Below are 18102 nucleotides of genomic sequence, written 5' to 3'. Positions count from 1 at the left end.
GGTCAGTGTGATAGTGTAAAGGAGCAAAAAGGATAAATTCAACAAAAACAAAACACATAAAACAGTGTAGCCCTTTCTTCTTTAACTATTCTTACTGATCTTGTCACATCATTCACAGACATGTGCTTTGTCCTTATAAATTGAATGAAAAGGTTTCTACTTTACTGCCAGCATCATCTTGGCAGTATTGACACCAGTCAAGAGACTCAAATCTTTTTAAGCAGTTCAACTTGGGTAACAAAAGTACAATTAAAAAAGTAAGACAAGATGAGAACATGACGCATTTAAATCCATCACACCAGAGAAAGCAGTTGAGTCTCCGTGGAAAAAGCATCAAAGTGTTTCTGCATTTTCAAAGGATTGTTTTTCTCTAATCATCGGTACTATGTGAAACACGAATTCCTAAGTTTAGTATGAAATGAAATTCCAAATCTGAATTGAAGTGTTGAACTATTCCTTGAAGTATTTTTCAAGTTACTGCTTCCTTCTTTGCCTTGTCTTTCTGCACTGGATCTCCTCTCCTGTATCTGAGCCAGTCATTTGTAGGTAAACAGCAGCATCTAGTGGCTCATATCGGAGAAGCCTGCGACCGATTACGTCACCACCTAAAAAGCAAGCGCTTCAGTCTGTGGCACTACTACATTGTAGTTGAATAAAATGTAAGCAGTGATACACTAAAAACTGTTTTGCAGTACATGCTGCCACCCTATGGTGCAGCACAGCTCTGCAGAAATGTATCCCGGGAAAAAAGTCACGTGGAGATTCAGAGACAGCTTCAAACACAAAGAGGAGCACCGTGTTCCACTTAATAGCAAGCAGTTTTCAATACCTTCCACCGGAATGACCACAATGCCTCCCATATATCATGATGATCGCAAAGGGGCTGATAACGCAGCGAGAAAACACCCCTGCCATTATGCCAATCCTCAGAGGGTTAGCTCAAGGAAACAATCAGCCATCTACACGAGGCCAATCTACCGCCACCAATTAACCCTAAATAGCATGTGTTTACAGTGTGAGAGGAACAGGACAAAAGGAGCTCCTGCAAACTCCACATACGGTGACCCCATTTGTTAGTGGGGTCAAACAATCCTTGTTGGTTTGATTTGAGAGCGCCAGCTATTTTCTGTGACTTTGTAACTGAATATATTTCACATTTAAGTACCAACCAATTACAATGTGTCACTAAATGTGAGGCCCCGCAGCAGCTTATGCAGCCATAATGTCTCCAAGCATGTCTCTGGATGATAAATTGAAAGTTGGCACCTGTTCTCGGATCCATTTCATTTTATCACTTCCCTTTTCGATTTTTTTTTTCTCACCCCCGGCCTCCATTCTGGGACCGTCAACTTAACAGCCTTCGAGAATACAAATGCCCTGCAGCAGTGCTGCTGAGCATGTCCATCGCCTGCACCCTGACCCTGCTGGAAAGTGTGCAGCAACAGAATACATTTGCTTTTACTTCTGCTCTTTCCTCTCACGCTGCTTTCTTCTGGTCAGCAGTGGTTGAAGCAAAGGAGAGGATTAAATAAAGTAACCGTCAAGGGCCAAAGAGAACGATTTTAGTTAAGAAATGGAAACAACAGTGAGCCTGCTGATGAACCCATGAATCTATATAACCATTTATTAACACACATTTAACCAATAGTTAAAGACAATGATTCTTTGTATCTTCCTCATATGAAAAATACTATCCTAACGAAATAATTCAGTAATCTTCAAACATGTGGAAGCAGTCTTTTTTTTTCCTTTGGCTTGGCAGTATAAATGTTAATGACTGTCTCACCAAATATGTCAAAGTCAAAAGATCACGTCGGGGAAAAAAAATCTTAGTCACAAAACCCTTATCAGTTCTGTTTGTTGACGACTAGTAACCTTCTCAATCCTTCAGCTTTATATAAACAGTACAACTCACAAAAGAGCAACTGTTGCATACAGGTGATCACAAATTGCATAGTCAGAATGATTAGAGAACAAAGTAATGCTTTATTTTACAGCCTGGTTTTATACATACAGTACTAACGTAAAAATCTCAAAGAAGACGTAAGTCATCAGATACTTGTCATTGTAAAGTTTGCATTTTGGAGGCTGTAAAATGAAGCTTTAGTTATCAGTATCATTGCAAATGTAGAGTCAGACAATGTAGACAACACTACATCATAATCAAACATATTTTCAGTGAATTGTTGACATTTTGGTCAGTCTTTTTTATCCCCCCCCCCCAACAAGAAATGAAACATGAAGAACACATACATATTGAATGTAGATTTTCCCTCATGGGTAAATTAAATTTATTATTCTTTTTAAATTTGTCAAATGTACATAAATTATATGTAATGCATCAAAACCAAATGAGCAAATCAAATACCCTCTTAAAAAAAAAAAGAGGCAACATAACAGAGAACGACATTCTTTGTTGAGATCATATTAAACAAGTATTGGTCAGGCATTTCATTCACCTGGGAAAGCAAAGTGCTACACACAACAACCACTGAAGACAGTTCACCGTACACCTTAATGAGGATTGACTGAAGCACCTTTTCTTAGCTTAAAGCTAAAATGGAGTTTTCACTGGTTTTCGTTCTTTTCTTTTTTTTTTTTTTAATTTTTCCTTTTCACAAAAAACTCCATTGTATGTTTACAGTCTACCTTCAACAAACCATTAGCCAAGTGTGCCCGTTTCCTTGAGAGGGGCATACTTGCAGAGACAATGATCTAGTTCAAGTTAAAGTACATGTGTGAACTGCTTGACCCAACAGGCTGCTAAGACCTTGGTTTAGTATATTTTCCTCCAGGATGGAGCTTTGAGTGCAAATAAAGGCGTACAACTCCTTCAAGAGAAATAAACATGGAATTCAGCCACATGCTTTCAAATAGTAATCATATATTTAATTGATATACATATATTGCCACCATTGGCACATACGATATTGCACACAGTGATGAAATGTTGCACAAAAAAAATAGATATATTTTTTGTGTGGGCGAAAACATTCCAAAATTACAAATAATGTGGAATAACGCCAGAAAGGTCAAACTAGATAAACAAAAAGAAACAAAATTAAAAAAAAAACAAGACATGCTTGCTACTCCCCATTAATTGAGCAAATAACTTACACGTAACTACCCAAGCCGAAGAACAAGCATTTCAAGGGGTGGGGGGGGCTTTCAGACTATTTCTACCATGTCAGGCCACTGCTGATGTTCCCAATCAGCCCCTGCTCTCCCTGCTAGTGCGCTTGTCTAGTGAAGAGCCGACTCTTCTGCATCATCTTGCATCAAGGTGACCACCCATTTCCATGTTTACAAGTAGGCCGATACCTGGATGGCTGGGGAATGGGGATGGCAATGAAGTTAGGGAAGGAGGAAGGTAGCAGAAAAAGAAGAAGAAGAAGAAGAAGAAGAAGAAGAAGAAGAAGAAGAAGAAAAAAAAATAAGAGTTAAGAATTCTGCTCCTGTTTTTTGTTAAAGAGTTCGGAACGAGCTCTTTTAGCACCACGAGTCGTGCACTAGCACACAAGGGGGCTGAGACACACAAAAAAAACCAAAAAAAATGGAAGAAAGAGGAAACAAGAACGTAAGAAAGAAGCCAAACTGCGATCCAAAGCACCAGGCCAGCGTGTAAGCATGCGGAGTGTGTAAGGCACCAGGTTGTTTATATGCTGAAGAGGATGCTCCCAATCAGGTATCATTTAGGCTATACCAAAGGCTCCAAAAATAGGTGGTCAAGGACAGTCTAGTTTGCTGGTTTCCAGTCAATCTAAACATGGGAGCAATCATTTAATTCAATGCTGAGGTAACTCTGACATTATCTGATTGTTGCCAGCTTCTCTGGAGATTACTGACAGAGTTTATAAAACTGCTATCACACATCTATGAGATGCGACTGAACTGGGCTAGAACCAGTTATTTTCCGTGTGGCAGCCCAAATATTTACAATTAGACCAAGACACAATCTCACCACCAACAGGTAGATATTTGGGCTTACAAATCTGAAGTAGAGTTTAGAGAATGTATCTAAAGTAGCCCCACTGAACTTCACACCTCGAGATCCGAAACCTTTCAGGAAGGGCACTTCCAATGACAAACTCGAGATTCAGCAAGGTGAATCGAACCCTCTTCATCACGGTTAAGCCAGGCGTGCTTCTCAGAAGCCCTCCTCATTCTGTGTTGGTGATGCTTTGATTACCGTTGACAAGGTCGCTCCTTTTAAAATTACGCTTTTAAACATCTTCCACTATGACTACACCAAACCTCTGGATGGAACTCACTCAGTACTTGAACTTGAGATCTGTGTACTATAGGCAGATTTAGATACATATGGAAGGGTCCTTGAGCCAATATTTTGGGAGACCAACGAAATCTTAGTGCAGATTAACATGCAGCAACAGCACTCCTTGGCACCATTTAGACTTGTATGACTAAACAAGATAACAAAACGTCTCTGTTTCAGAAATACGAACCAATAATGCTTTTGCTGGATTTGACCAATTACCACAGTATGTGCAGGGTGTTTGTCTTCTATAAATCTGCAATTCAGGCCTTTTGCTACATGTTGTCACTGCATTCCCTCTATCAAATACACATTTAGTACCTTTAAAATGAACACATTGCATTAACAACGAGACACAAAGGTAGTCTATTATATATCCATCTGCATGGCAACATTTTCAACTGAAACAGAAATTACAATATTCATATTTCCTTAAAATGCTTCTGGCAAATGTCATCACTCAGGATCCATTGACCAGTTCAATATATATTTGACTTTTATGCAATGCATATTGCACAACAAATAGAGCACTTATTTCATTTCATGAAAATGCCTATATATTCCTTTTTTATACTGCATGACATCTAACCAGTTTTCCGAAGCAGGCCTAGCCCTCATATGATTTATGTGTAAACACATCTCTACTCACAGGTAAAGGTAAATAGGATGGCAAGTACATGTGACAACCTTTTACAAAGTTTTTCAATTTTGGTTTAAAAATTAAAATATCTGATTTGTGCTGAAGTCATTAGCTCACATGAAAAGGAGACATTTTTTTTTTCCTCTGAACTCGGCAATAATTCCATTTGAACATTGCAAACACTTTTTTTTTCTTCTTTTCTTTTTTTACAATAGCTTTAACTGGTACAAAAGTTTTCTGTTAATAAGGGAAATAAACACTCAGTTCAATATCGTCAAGTAGGAAACAATGTTCAAATATAATGTTATTACTTTGTTTAGCAGCCTGTTAACTGTATTAAATGGTGGATAAGTGGGGTAACATCCAGCGATGAGTGACAACATGTCATAACTGTCAGGTTGTGGAGGTTTCTTATATTGTGGGTGATGCTCCCTTGGAGTTAAACCATTACAGTTAAATCTTTAGATTTCTTTCTTTATACAGTAGAGTTTTAATTATACTTCTCTTGTTATTTTCATTACTCTTGCATGTTTTTTGCTTTTTTGTTTCGCTCTCTATATCAATCCTCGTCTCCATCATCCGCCTGCATCTCCTCTTGCTGCTGCAGCTCGCATGCCCTTTTCTCCCGCTGTTTCTCCTGGATCTTCTTCATCTCCTCGGCGTATTTACTGAAAGTATTCCCAAATTTGGACCACACTTTGTAGGGCACCGTGATGGAGTTACGGTACGTGGGCTTCACCTCGCTTACCCTCATAAACACACCGTACTTATTGGATCCCACGTCGAAGAAAAAGCGCTTGTTGTCCACAGTCAAGGATGACCCTTCGGGCAACTCCGCAGGTTCGTCCTCAACACCGTAATCGTCAATAAGTTTAGCCAAAGCGTCACGAAACTCAATAAGTCCCTGGGCGGGCAGTGCAATGGTCTGGCCCTGCGTGGATCCCAAACCCGGCCCCCGGTTAACGGTCTGTCGGATCCTCAGGAACCGTCCCCTCTGGTTCTCTTTCAGATCCATGTAGTATTTCCGATTCTCCCGCACCAGGAACTCGCTCTTCAGCGCCCGCCTGGGCTCGTCTTGTACCATCCCCGGGTGGCTCGGACCCAGCTGGGCATAGTGTTCGATGAAGTCCCCCAAGTAGTCACGGAACTCGACCGCCACGGACATGGACAGAGTGAGGCGGCTCTTGTTTCCACCGGCCCCGACTTCTGCTATCTTTAAGAAGCGGCCTTTCGCGTTCTGCTTAACGTCCAAATAGAAGCGTTTGTTTTGGATGTCAACCCTCTTCGACGCCAGCTCCTGCGTCTCGTGCTGGAGCCCGGAAGCCGAGCCCGCCCCCCCGGCCGCAAGGTGCATGGAAGCGAAGCCTGGGCCCGGGGCTGCTCCTCCCTGCTCACTTCCACTGTCTCTGTCCGCCATGATGCTGCCTGCCTGCCTGCCTTCTCCCTCCGTCTGCTGCAAAGCCACGGCCAGCCACAGCCACGCGGAGCTCTCGCGAGATCTGCACGCAGAAGGAAGAGAGCGAGAGCGAGAGAGAGAGCAACAGAGAGAGAGAGGGAGAGACAAGTGTTATAATGCAGAATGATTACTATATGACTTCTCCGACACCGTGCAATGAGCAGTCCCTGCATCAGAACGAAACCTGGCAGGTTTATTCAGGGGAAGTGACTCAGAGTGCTCTTAAGTTTCGATTCGTAAATAGCTGCTGCGAAATGGAAATACCCTAATTTTCAGTTTTTTTTATTTTAAAATAAGAAAACACCTTTCAACTTTCACTGTGTTAAAATCAAACCCGCGTCTGTGACTTGATATTTTTCTCTGTTGTTGCCACTTTACTTGATCGTTTGACAACTTGCTTATTGAGACTTTCCTCTGTTTAAAACATGGGACAAACTCAGTGATTTGCAAGTCATAAAAGCCACTTTATTTCATTTGGTGCTTCAACTTTAACTCTTAAATTCTATAATGCACATTGACAATTTGATAATGTCATTACAAACGATATATTTCCACTATTATTAACTCCGGATAAAATAGCTTTTCAAGCACTGCAGCAGTCAACTATTTAGATAGACGTTTTAATAAACCCAAACCTTTATGAGACATACAATAAAATGACTGAGTTCATTTAAACATGAAAATTAGGTCACTAATCACATGAAGAACATCAAATAAACATGTCGATTTAAAAACGTTTACACTTCTAATTTTTCGCCTGCTCAGTGTCATGTTTTATATACCAACTCGTTGATTTAGGCGGAAAAAAAAATCGACCGATCAGTGTTAACTTCATTTTTTGAAATATTTTCAACAGTGTTTTTTCTCACATCATTGTCAGATTTAATGTCACAGCACCAAAGAGATTCAGTTATATTTTTTTTTAATATGTTCTCACTCAACCGAGCTGCCTTTGACACGGTTTGGTGGTAAACTTGAACCTTTTGGAACTTTCTTCAAAAACTATAAATGTGTCAAATCATCTTATTAAATATAACTCCATCCATAACCGAGCATATCTATCATCGTTACTGTCCAGACACACCGCTCTGTCCATTATATGAAGGTCAAACTCATGTGTAGTATTCCTGTTGATTCCAGAAAAATGAAAAAAAAAAAAAAAATCGATTATCTGAGAATGGATGGGAAGTTATTTGAACAAGTATCTAATTTGTGATTTGTATACATCGTTGCAATAAATACTTCCTTCGGGCTTCGAGCGTGCGCCCCGTATTGCGGAGGGCGCTATAGCTCACAGGCCTTCTCCTTAATTATTCAGTAAACAGGCCTCTGTCTTTTTCCCGCATGTCGAATCAACATTTAACGTTCTCCATTTTTTTCTGTTTTTTAAAACTGCAGTAAAACACAACTGTAGCTCCTTATGTGGAAATCTGCACAGGATTGAGCAGCTGCAGACCTGTTGTCCCATTAATGCACTGGGAGTGTGTTTCATGGCCAAGGTCACATTATTGATTGTCACCAATAAATAATCAAGAGATTGTAAAGCTTAATTCAACACTGTTTGAATATATTATAGGTTCTGGGTTGTTGTATTCCTAACTCATTGCAAGCTCACGTGTTAAATGCCAGTGGTTTGGACATTTTGAGAAATTATATTTTTTTCAAAGCACAAAGTTGATTCATTAAAAAAGAAACATTTTCAAATATATTTACCTAAAGCTGCTCATTTGTGCAAAACCTGTACCCTCAGGGGGAATACTTAATCCACAGTGATTTATCTTCCCTCTTCAGGCAACAGGTTTACATATGCATTCTCTGCTTAATATTATACAATTTCACTTTTTTTTTTATTATTCTTTTTTTAGTTCTTCATTAACGCACCTGCTAAAAAAACCCAATACGCGACGACTGGTCGTGTTTTCTCTTGTCTAAAAAAAAAAAAAGATAGGACAATTTGAAAGCACATAAGAGAATTTGACAGAAAAAAAAAACAGTGTGAGAAGCAGTGAAACCATGTTTTTTCCAGCCCATCTAAGTACGAACATACAAACCCTTAAATTCTTCCTTTTTTCCTTCACGCATAACAACTTACCTCCTGAAAGTCAAAATTATAGCAAGTAGAGAGTGCCTCAAATGTAAGCATGTTTCATTGTATATACTTGACAAATAATCTTAAACTGTATTGACAATTGATGTTGGGACTTTTATTAGTTGGAAACAAAGAGCTGCATACCTTTAATGCATGCGGTATTTAATTTTAATGTCAAAATGTCTCAATTCAGTCTTTAAATTTTAGTACAATAAACGTGAGTTTTTTCCCCCAACGCGCCTTTAATATTAGTTTAATAATCGACTATTAATTTCTATTAAAAAAACAAACAAAAAACAATAGACTGAAATACAGTTCTGTCTGAATAAGTCATAAAGATGCTCTGAAGACCTGAAATTTAAATACAACAGAGAAAGAAAGGAAAATGCCATTCTTTGTTTTAAATTCATAGATATCTGACAACTTTTAAATGCTTGCATCTCATGTGGTGCATTTATAATTGAATAATTCAAAAAATATAGAATTGTTGTGCTTTTCATTTTTAGGCCACAGAAAAATAAATTAAACTGAAAGTACCAAGGAAAATAAGTATGTATGAAAAAAAAAAACCTACCTTATCATCCATGAAGTCAGAAATAACCTGGATATGATATTTAGGGAAAAAAATGTATGTTTAATTACATATTTTACTGAAATCCGCAGTCCAATCAACTGTTCGGGCCGAAATCCAGCCTACAATATTGAGGACTTCGCTCCTTCTCGACCTGCATGAAGACGAGGCGACCGAGCAGGCCTGAGACACCAGGGTCTGCTCCTGTTCTCTTTTTCATCATTTAAATTTACCCTCGTCGCTGTTTTATGAAGTAATTTTAAGACATCTAAGCTTGACCTGTTTTTCAGCCTGAGAGACGGTAAACACCTTATAGCGGCTCACTTTTTGGAAAAAAGGTCGAGAATACTCGAAAAACACAGTAAACTCAATCACGTTTCACATTTTTAATAAATAAAACACACGCGTTAAATTAATGTCACTAAGGTTAAATACTTTTTGTTGAAGTTTTACTTGTCTAAAAATGAATTATCTTAAATGTAATATCTGGGTTCGGTTTTGTGAATTTTTCAAATTAATACATTGACGTCGCTGTTGTTAAAATAAAGATGTCTCTCACTGTTTCCTCTGATCAGGCTTTATTTCCTCCTCAGCTTCACAGGAGCCTGGATGCGTCAATATAAGTCCTTCACTTAAAAAAATGATATTATTGAGGATATTAGAAGCAATAAGATGAAGGAGGACTGCCGATATAAGGTTTGATGTCGCTTTAAAAATTTGACCTCTATTCCTTGTTTAAAGCTCCTAATTTAAAGTACTTTATCTTCAACTGGCTCATGATCTTCCGTTTCAAACACGTGTCAAAATAATTATCTATGCAGTCTGTTTTCATGAGTCGGTCAGTCCAGCACACCTGTCAATTCAAATAATCTCTCATCACTTCGTGTTCGTCCCAATTTCAGGCCAGCTTTTAATCACGAGTGAAATCGGTCCAGTTTATGTCTCGAGGCCACGTTCGGCCTGAGAAGGTGTAGCTGTCGTCGCAGCTTGTGAAAAGCGGTCGCAGTGAAAGTTTGGCCCCTCCGTCCAAACAGGAATGCGGTGGCGTCGCTCCAAGCGCAGCTCCTGTCACAGTTCGGCTCGGAGCCACGGCCACCGGCCGCGCGTGTCGCGCTTCTGCGAAGCAGTGTCACGCGCCTGGCCGCACGTCAGGACACTCAGCAGGGCGGCAAACGATCCCGGAACGCATGTAAATAAAGCGTCATTGCACCGAGCGAGATCCCACAAGCCTTTACGTACCTTCTCCGCCCCCCCCACTCCTCCTCCTCCTCCTCCTCCCGCTCGGTCTGCAGGCGCAGCGCCTCAAAGCCTCGACGGCGAGCCGCAGGAGACGACGCGGGGCGGCGGACGCATGTGAAGCCGCTCGGAGGCCTTCGACCGAGAGCGTCTGGCGTTCACAAGATGGACAAGGCACGGCGAGTCGTGGCACAGACAGAGAGAGAGAGACACACGCACAAGTTCAACGCCGCACGTCTCAGCCTCTGATGTCAACACGCAAAGAACGTGGAGACGCGGTGCACGCGCGCCACCCGTCGGACAGAGCGGGGAATTGCAGCCTCGCCGTCTACAGTGGTAACAGGTAGAGCAGGATTATTGGGCATCTGCAATGAAGGGAAGTGTAATTGATCCCAGGAAAAAAAAAGGAAAAAAAAAAAACCCCACAATCCTGGGTTAGTGCCATGATCTTTGTCACACTTTACCTCATTTAAGGGAGTGATCGTTACACCCAGTTAGTCACACGTCACGTGTCTGTGTTGTTGAGTGTTGTTAAGGACGCCCACTGACCCGGATGGTTTCAGACTGGAGGGATAGCTCTCGTGTAGTCATAAGTTATAATATGCGTGCATGCATGTGTTTGACTGTCACAGTCAAGAGATTTAATTTATGCAAACTATAGGGGGGGAAATCAGCACCACGGAGAGCAGCCACTTCTCTTCTGCGCCTGTCACACATTTAACACATCTCATCTGTAATTGCTGCTTGGCTTTTGGTGCTTTTTCACAACATACTGCACCGAATCAATCATTTTGAGATTTGCTAACGATGCTGATATAATATAAAAATTGTGTATTGCCCTGAATTTTGCTGAATTCCACCCAGAACTCATTTAATTTCAGGATATCTCACAATACAGGTTTCAAACTAAACACTGCTTTCTCTACGTTTCTAACGTTGCTGTTTAACAGCTGCATTTACATTAAGTATGTGTGAAATTGCAAAGGAATCCATTTTGGTCAGCAGATGTCGCTCTTTGTGGAAGCTGTCACTTCAACATCCTGTATCCGCATTATATCTGACAATAAAACCGTGACAGTAATAACTGAAAATGCATTTCTGGTAATGACGATCGATATTTCTGTGTGAATTTGTGCTTCCCAGTTAGATCTTGTTTGCCACCAAAGTTCTTTCTTAAATCTTTTGTACATAGCACATTCAGTCATAATTATACAGTGGTGCAGTTTGATTGAATTTTCCCTTTGATACGGGTTATAATATATTGATGAACATATATTTTTTATAGATTTGGATTTCATGCTTCAGCTGTTTTAGCTGTATAGATTTAATGCGGTTCTTCAACATCAGTTTTTTTTTCTTTCTTTCTTTTTTTTCAGAGTCAGAGCAGTGAATGTGACCTGAATGCAGGGCATGACTTAATGGGATGAGACGCAAAACTCATTCAAAACAGTCCCTTGAAGACTCTGAAATGCTTTCGCAGCCTTAGTCATCGCAGCCATATGATTTCTCTGGGCTCACCGGACTATATGCGGCTGCATTTTTCAATGTGAATCTATTTCTTTTTTCTTTTCTTTTTCTTTTTTTTTTTCCTTTTTTTTCCCTTTTTTTTTTTGGAGCGATGCCTTGGCTACAGTAGGATGCGCTCTTGAGGAGGGACAGTCATGGATTTAGGATCTCATTTCTTTCATTATAACACGAGATCGCCGCCGATAAAACACCATGGAGTGATTGACATACAGTAACAGGGTTTCGGGAGAGAGGAGATCGACCCTTCGGTCCGTCGGCTGTTTGCATCCTGGTGCTCCGATCCTGCGTTTTTTTTTTTTTTTTTTTTTTTTTTTTTTGTTGACGGAGCCCCTTGGCAATCATCGGCGTTATTTTCTCTCCGTCTGTGGCGAGAGGAGGCGGAGAGAGAGCCGCGGTGGAAGGCGGCGTATTAGCGCTGTATAGCTGCCGACCAGAAATAATTGTTTTATTTTTTTTTATTTATTTTTTCCTTTTAGGGGGGGGTGGGGGGGGTTGAAACGTGGCTTTTTTGTTTTGCGACTGGACTACCAAACTTGTGGTTCACTGCAGCATTTTGCGTCTTTTCTCTCCGCTGCAGATGATACGGAAAACCATCATAGCGGTACCCCACCACTGCAATTTTTGGGCAAAGATAAGAGTGGCGTCGTCTTGCAGTTAAGGCTACTATGGCAGCGTAGGGGGCATCTTCTGGACGGGAGATTTCCTTGCTTAGCCTTTCTGCGATGCCTTATTATTAGCAGAATACGCCGAGTGGATTCGAGACCCAGTGTCACCCCGCGGTTCCCCCGTTTCGAAGCTGCTGTTTACCCATTGGAAATCACTCGGAAAAAAAGCAGCGGATCCCGATGGCATGGACACTTATGCAAGGTCTGCCGCGCTGCCGTGCTACTGGAGCCTACTTGCCGTCTCTTCATCCAACCCAGCTCCATCGCCATCGCCCCGCAGCCGAGAGAGCCCTGCCGCAACGCGACCAGCGACCACCGAGCCAAAGCAGGCGGCATGAGGCTTGATTCAGTACATTTATCCATGCTGGTCATCGGGGTCTCATTCGCCTGCTACTCCCCGAGTTTGAATTCCCTGCAGGACCAGGCTTACAAATCCGCCGTGGTGATCGAGGGCAAGGTGCAGTCTACGCCTGTGAACGTCTCTGCGGAGCCGTACCGTGTGAATGTCAAAGTGCTGGAGGTTTGGCCCCTGAACAGCGGGGGTCTGGAGCGAGAACAGCTCGTCACCGTGGGGGAATTCGGATCTGAGGCTCCGTGCACCAAAGTGAAGAAGAACCACAAGTACATTTTTTTCATGGACCCCACTGACGAGCCCTTGGTTTTCAAGGCATCGTTTGCGCCTCTTGACACGAGTGGAAAGAACCTAAAAAAGGATGTTGGGAAGATCTTGTGTGAGGACTGCGGTAAGTTAATGTAGCCTATTGTGGATTACCGGTGAAGTCCAACCCGGAAGAATGAACGGTGTGTTATCAGCTCCTGCTTCGGGGCTGTAGGTGACAGGCTTCCTGTTAAATTGTGGTTATTTCGGCCACAGCATGGCTTGGAGTCATTGGGTACCAGATAGGTGCCTAAGGGGCGTCTATGCAGCAATTTTCGACAACTCTCGCAGGCTCCCATAGCCCACATGATCAATCAAACTCTCTTTCTCTCTTTCTCTCTCCCTGAACTGCATTAGACATGCGCCTCGCACTGTTGCTTGTGAGGAATTGCAGTCTGTGTGTATTGAAAGATCTGCATCAAGTAAACTCTCATTACTTTGGGTATTTAAACACAATTCACACACCACACGGTGTGCTTTGTGCGGCCTAGGATTTGTGTAAGTGTTTATTTTTTTTGGGAGAAGTTGCAGTTTTTCCACAGAGCACTTCACACGCGCTCTGAAAGGCGCCGGATGTGATTTCAGGACCAGGGACAGCGGCCTCTATCACCGCTATCACGTGTGGAAAATCACGCTGCCCTAAGCAAATTGGCTCCTGGGCTATATTTAGGCTCATGCCCTGCATTAATGCTTAATACCCCACACTTCTGCATAGCCTATTGAAGTCTATGCCCGTTTTGCACACATGCATATTTACATAAATTCAGCCAGCAGCTTCCGTTGCAGTACTAGTTTTATAGTTGAGAACATGAATTTATCAGCTACACTGCTCTCTTTAGGGTTTTTTTCTTTTTCACACCCAAGTAGTTCAGAAATGGTGTTTCATCAATAGACGTCGCCCCCAGGGAGTAATTTTAATGCTATATCCTGGGTGTTTCTTTTGCAACAAAGTTAGGTGTCAGTCCTATTGTGGATTAAATGCAAGTGCTTCCTGTAGTCTATCATGTCCTCTCTTTCTGTCCCTCAGTCAACTTATTATGTTTAGACTATGGAAAGTATTAAAATGTTGCATTATATTATTGTTAATACTTTGTTGAAGGTTAAATGACACACATTTTTGTTTAAAACTTGCTTTATTTCGTGATTCCCCAACAGCGTGATTACAGTGAGGCATTCCCATGTGCTTCAGCACGGTGAAATGAGTGCAAGTTGTGCAGTGTAGCGGAGAAGTATTTTGTAACTGGATCTTAAATGCCTGTCAGTGCTTATCTCCCGGCCAGTCATTTGCTTGAGTCCTTGTGCTTACAGCTTATGCCCCGTGCTGACCAGGCTGCAACATAAACTTTGAGATTTGAGCGGTTTTCTCTTCTGTACTCTAAATGTTTGATACAGCGAGAGGCTGTGCCACTCATAAATCTTAGCAAACACATTTGCACTGAAGTGTTGTAGCTTAGAACATGATGTGTGCGCAAGGCTGCTACCTTCCTAAATCCTCTTAGCCTGTACTCCTGAGACACACACTCTCCCTTCTCCTCCTGGTCTTGCCACACCCACCCTGGCTTTTAAACTCATCATCCCATCAGAGGGGTAATGCAAAATAGACTTCATACTCCTGGGTTTCTCAAGCAACCTAAATATCCTTCATCTGTTTTGTGTGCCATTTAGTTAAGCTCAGTATTGAGGAGATCAAACTTTCAAAGCCCCTTATATTTCCGGAGTAAGTTACCACACAAATTTCTTGAGATATTTAATGAGTGTAGAGTGCTCAGCAAAGTATTTGGTGTTTTACTGTAGATGCCGGGCTTTTTATTCAGTGTGATTTCTCCCATCATGTAATGTGTCTCCCCCCTTCACGCAGTCATTACTGACAGCACAAGTTTCATACAGTAGTTACAATTAAAGTATCCAAATGTCCCTTTAAACACCAACCGTCTTCCAGAAAACACAATAAATAATCTTGTTCTCTCATATCAGGTTTCTTAACATGACTTTAGCACATCTTTGTATTTTTTTTTGTTGTGGCCTTTAACATCCAGATTCAGAGCTCCCTAGCACACATCCAAACCTGTCACCAGTCCCTCTCGTGCAGAGGTACACAAGGTGCAGAGTGTGCAACCAGGGGGATTGAGCCAACATACTGTACAACTCTCAGAGCGATGCAGTTGTTGTCGTCCTCCTCCTAAGGGCCGCCTTTGACTAAAAGGCTACCTGCAGCGCTCACCACCTGCACCACTTCCCCAGGACCCAGTCAGCTGGGAGCTCTGGGTCCCTGCCAAAAAGGAAAAAAGAAAGACAGACAAGCACAGCTCGTAAAAGACAATAACACAAGTTCGCTTCAGCTTATCAAGGTTATCAGGTTTTATTGGTTTCCTGTGTCTCCAGCAGATTATATATTGATACTGGTTTGCAGAAAATTAACACAGATTTTGAGCAGCTCAGTCAGGTTTGTTAGCAAGGTGATTGGCGATGAGGTACTTCCAGGGAAAATCCATTTAAAAGAAGGTTGCAGAGCATATATTACAGAAGCAGGCACTGTATGTTTGACACAATTGTTTCACAGGTTAAAAACAGTCCACGGCATCCTATAATTTAACCACTTTCACCTGAAACTACACCATAATTCCCAGCGACCTCGTCCTGCATCCTTCACATTTTCCCATCATTTTATTTAGTTGATCTCAGTTGAACTGAAGTTGAAACACACATTCCCCTACCTGACACCGTAAGGAATCCATCCTTCTAGACATCATTCGTAAAACATATCAGTCCAGCTGCACATTCTAGTTTTCTGTCAGATAAAGAGAAGGCAGTCAAGAGTAGCATTTTATTATTTTGTGTTGCCAGCGTTTGTTGATCATGTGAGATTTAGCATGTCTTTTATTTCAATGCACCGAGCGTCTGACATAATGTGTGACAGATGATATGAAAAACAAGACAGTAGTTCATCTAATAAAAGCAAATATGTTCCACTGGAATCAAACCTGACGCTGCTGTACCTTGAAGCGCAATTTCAAATATGTCACATTTGCCTGTTAGCTATTATTATTATTTGGCATAACAATAGTGCTTTTGTCCCTCATGGCTCGGCCTAAATCACAAGCTTTGTCATAAAACAAGTGTGGTGGGTGAGTGCCCCCCAGCTTTTCCTCTATTCACAGACTCCACGGTGGAGACCTGCATGTGTGTGAGTGTACTCAGACTAGTGGGAGACAAGGCAATATTTATGTGGTGCTCTTAATTGAGGGGTAGCGTGCTGTCCTACAGCCACCTTTATGCAGTACATGTGCAAACCTAGCATGCAAAATACTCCTGCTCGTGCAGTCCTTGTATCATCTAGACGTGGTCCTGTGCATCGGTATTGTTGTGCTTAAACAGGCTGTCACTAATCTGTCACCGTGAGGCTCCACTGTATGCAGGTCGCAGCTGCTGAATTGAGGTGGTAGACAGGCAGGATTTTGCTCCAGGCTATGCATGTTTCTGTGATTTGAAAGTCCTTAGAAGAGCTAGACATAGAACACGAATGACAGCTGCTGCCGGCTTCTCGGGTCGCTCCTGCCCCACAAGTTTCTCGGGGAGCTCTTTGAGCACCAAGACGCATGCTCATACTGATCGTGTCACTCTATTATCAAACTCATTAAGCAGGGAGTTGAAACATTCACTGTATTCCACCGTGTTGAGGAAAGAATGGCCAAATTGTTTTCATTGGTTTGTGTCTGGGTGGACAGATTTGAGGTTATACAGTATGTGCTGTAGAAGTGGAATTTCTGCCCTGCTGAAGCTTTGCTTGGCAACTCTACACTGACAAGAGAGCTTGATTTATATTTATAAGATGTGTGAAAAAAGGGCTATGGCCATTTTGTGTAATTGGTCGCTCATTTTCCTGTCCATTAGGCACTTTCTCACAATCACTCAGACTTGTGCTCCACATTTCTAAAGACAGAATTCTACAAGCTATCATTATGATCGTCAGGGGACATTTGGTCGTCCATCTTTTGTGACTTCTGAAGTTCCAATTCAGCAGGGACAGACGAGTGGACGTGGCAGACCTGGGGTGTACTGATTCAGGTCACGGGCGATCCCTGTTTGCACAGCACGACTTTTAGAGAAAGGATGTGTGATGAGAGTAAGTGGTGTTTTCATGCTGTCAGGCTGCGAAAAATATTTCAGTGCCATGTATAGATACCTATGTCTGAGATTTTTCCAACGTGTGTAGCACTTCCAGCAAAGATGTCTAAAGTCAATTATATTCAACCTGTATAGCAAAAATGACTGTTGTGGTATGACACAATTATCAGAAAGCAGAGTTATTTCCTTTTTCCTGAGACGTGTGCCAAAGATATTTCTAACAGGGATAAGTTTCACTTGATGCATTTATTCTGTAGGTTAGATGACTCCTAAAGAAATAAGAATTTTATTCAGTTTGACTCCAACTTTGGTCTTTATAGGAAGTGCTACTTTACATTCAGCAGTGCTTGAAAACCTCACAAATCCAAGCCTCATAAACAATAAAAGTCTGGATTATGTTTCATTTGGACCTAAAGTTCGTCCATCTAGTTGTCTGCCCTCTTCGGTACATTGATGAAAATCCTTTTTTTTTTTTTTTTTGTGAGGGGGTTCTGGAACATCTCTGAACAGGGTACACTACAGGGAACCCAGAGACAGATCACTGAAGCCTACACACTTTTTACACATTTTGCCATTGGGGAGTGCTAATGTACAATATTAAATCATATAATATCATGATAATATAATGGGAGTCAGCTAAAGTATCCAGACAAGCACAGATAGGCACAGGCAGAACATGCAAGCTCCACATAAAAGCTGCACATTTACAGTCGCTGTAGTGAATTGGCACGCTATTTGAAAATCCAAAAAAAAAAGCCAGTGCATCATTTAGGGATTGTTTCAGCATGGCTTTGAACAGTTGTAATAAACAATTTTCTTATTAAAAAAATGTAAAGATTAAGATGTCATTGCTCAACCAAAA

At 41.5% G+C, this 18102-nt stretch overlaps 2 protein-coding genes across 5 annotated transcripts in view; one reads left to right on the top strand and one right to left on the bottom strand.

Annotated features, from left to right (window-relative positions):
• The window catches only part of nrg2a (neuregulin 2a), an 80591-nt gene that overhangs the window by 2017 nt on the left and 60472 nt on the right, over positions 1–18102 (top strand). For 2 of the 4 annotated variants that reach the window (XM_030100789.1, XM_030100790.1), the window contains exon 1: positions 12292–13200. The exons of 1 other annotated variant lie outside the window; for it this stretch is intronic. In XM_030100789.1, the coding sequence (XP_029956649.1) occupies positions 12792–13200 (409 nt within the window). In that variant the 5' untranslated portion in view covers positions 12292–12791. Of the gene's footprint in view, positions 1–12291; positions 13201–18102 lie in introns of those variants that run through there. One more of the 4 variants, XM_030100788.1, reaches the window with a different exon arrangement.
• puraa (purine-rich element binding protein Aa) lies at positions 2221–6412 on the bottom strand. Its single transcript, XM_030100796.1, has one exon. The coding sequence runs from the start codon at positions 6328–6330 to the stop codon at positions 5473–5475; it is 858 nt and encodes a 285-aa protein (XP_029956656.1). The 5' UTR covers positions 6331–6412; the 3' UTR covers positions 2221–5472.

This window comes from Salarias fasciatus, chromosome 10 (genome assembly GCF_902148845.1).
Source record: "Salarias fasciatus chromosome 10, fSalaFa1.1, whole genome shotgun sequence".
Taxonomy (NCBI): Eukaryota; Metazoa; Chordata; class Actinopteri; order Blenniiformes; family Blenniidae; genus Salarias; species Salarias fasciatus.
Note: the sequence above shows the minus strand (reverse complement) of the source record. Positions and strands in the feature narration are given on the sequence as shown.

Coding starts and splice junctions, on each gene's coding strand:
- puraa (XM_030100796.1), bottom strand. CDS start 6,330: ATGGCGGACAGAGACAGTGGAAGTGAGCAGGGAGGAGCAGCCCCGGGC.